Below are 1,978 nucleotides of genomic sequence, written 5' to 3'. Positions count from 1 at the left end.
GCCCGCGAGGGCGGCGGTGGCGGTGGCCAGGGCGGCGGTGAGGGCGGCGGCGGTGCTGGTGGCGGCGGCGGCGGCGGGGTGACGGGAGGCGAGGGCGAGAGCGGCGGCATGCCGGAAGGCGGCGGCGGCGAGGGTGGAGGCGAGGGCGGAGGCGAGGGCGGAGGCGAGGGCGGAGGTGGCGAGGGCGGAGGTGGCGAGGGCGGCGGCGGCGAGGGCGGCTGCAGCGGCTGCGGCGGGGAGGGAGGGTGCGAGGGCGGCGGTGGCGAGGGCGGCGGTGAGGGCGGCGGCGGTGCTGGTGGCGGCGGCGGCGGCGTGGTGACGGGAGGCGAGGTCGAGCTCGGCGGCATGCCGGAAGGCGGCGCAGGCGAGGGCGGAGGGGAGGGCGTAGGCGAGGGCGGAGGTAGCGAGGGCGGCTGCAGCGGCGGCGGCGGCGAGGGCGGCTGCAGCGGCGGCGGCGGGGAGGGAGGGTGCGAGGGCGGCGGTGGCGAGGGCGGCGGCGAGGGCGGCGGCGGTGCTGGTGGCGGCGGCGGCGGCGGGGTGACGGGAGGCGAGGGCGAGAGCGGCGGCATGCCGGAAGGCGGCGGAGGCGAGGGCGGAGGCGAGGGCGGAGGCGAGGGGGGAGGCAAGGGCGGAGGGGAGGGCGGCGGCGGCGAGGGCGGCGGCAGCGGCGGTAGCGGGGAGGGAGGGTGCAATGGCGGCGGTGGCGATGGCGGCGGTGAGCGCGGCGGCAGTGCAGGTGGTGGTGGCGGCGGCGGGGTGACGGGAGGCGAGTGCGAGAACGGCGGTATGCCGGAAGGCGGCGGCGGCAAGGGCGGAGGCGTGGGCGGAGGCTGCGAGGGCGGAGGGGCGGGCGGCGGCGGCGAGGGCGTCTGCAGCGGCGGCGGCGGGGAGGGAAGGTGCGTTGGCGGCGGTGGCGACGGCGGCGGTGAGGGCGGCGGCAGCTGCGGCGGCGTGGAGGGAGGGTGCGAGATCGGCTGTGGCGATGGTGGCCCTGGCGGCGGCGGCGTCTGGCTCGGCAGACTCGGTGGCGATGCGCAGGGCGTCGGCGGGCTTGGTTGTGGTGACGGGCAGAGCCTTGCCGTCATCGGTATCACATAGATATCGTATAGCACGTCGGACGGCCAGAAGTCGTGGCACGTTGCGGTGAGGCGGCACCATTGCTTCCCCTCGTGGTAGAGATTGTGCTTGCACGGATCCTCCGGCTCCCAGAACGAGAGGTAGTTGCAGGCGGGGTCGGTGTGGCACATGCGGTGACACTCTTCTCTGATCTCGTCGGAGGAGGCGCCGCTTACCCAGCCCCCGAATATCTCCTCGTCGTGGCAAAAGCGTTTGTCTGGGGTGGGCTCAAGCACGAGGCAAGGCTCCAGAGGCAGCGGCGGTGAGGGCGGCGGCAGTGGTGGTGGCGGCGGCGGGGTGGCGGGAGGCGAGGGCGAGAGCGGCGGCATGCCGGAAGGCGGCGGCGGCGAGGGTGGAGGGGAGGGCGGAGGCGAGGGCGGAGGCGAGGGCGGAGGCGAGGGCGGATGCGAGGGCGGCGGCGGCGAGGGCGAAGGGGCGGGCGGCGGCGACGAGGGCGGCTGCAGCGGCGGCGGCGGGGAGGGAGGGTGCGAGGGCGGCGGTGGCGAGGGCGGCAGCAAGATCGGCGGCAGTGCAGGTGGTGGCGGCGGCGGCGGGGTGACGGGAGGCGAGGGCGAGAGCGGCGGCATGCCGGAAGGCGGCGGCGGCGAGGGTGGAGGGGAGGGCGGAGGCGAGGGCGGAGGCGAGGGCGGAGGCGAGGGCGGATGCGAGGGCGGCGGCGGCGAGGGCGAAGGGGCGGGCGGCGGCGACGAGGGCGGCTGCAGCGGCGGCGGCGGGGAGGGAGGGTGCGAGGGCGGCGGTGGCGAGGGCGGCAGCAAGATCGGCGGCAGTGCAGGTGGTGGCGGCGCCGGCGGGGTGACGGGAGGACTCCAGTCGACTGGTGCGAGGGCAAGCAGGGAGGCGT

General features: G+C 78.3%; 1 protein-coding gene across 1 annotated transcript in view; it reads left to right on the top strand.

The window, feature by feature from the left end:
- The window catches only part of EMIHUDRAFT_122496 (hypothetical protein), a gene marked incomplete at both ends in the record, with an annotated part of 8,288 nt that extends 6,334 nt beyond the window's left edge, over positions 1 to 1,954 (top strand). The window contains 3 exons of the mRNA XM_005788947.1: positions 119 to 896; positions 1,110 to 1,143; positions 1,282 to 1,954. Of these exons, the coding sequence (XP_005789004.1) occupies positions 119 to 896; positions 1,110 to 1,143; positions 1,282 to 1,954 (1,485 nt within the window). The remainder of the gene's footprint in view (positions 1 to 118; positions 897 to 1,109; positions 1,144 to 1,281) is intronic.
- Positions 1,955 to 1,978: the final 24 nt, after the last annotated feature.

The sequence above is a fragment of the Emiliania huxleyi genome (genome assembly GCF_000372725.1).
Source record: "Emiliania huxleyi CCMP1516 chromosome Unknown EMIHUscaffold_1303, whole genome shotgun sequence".
NCBI classification, from domain to species: Eukaryota; Haptophyta; order Isochrysidales; family Noelaerhabdaceae; genus Emiliania; species Emiliania huxleyi.
The sequence above is the reverse complement of the archived record's forward strand: the minus strand, read 5'-3'. Positions and strand labels throughout refer to the sequence as shown.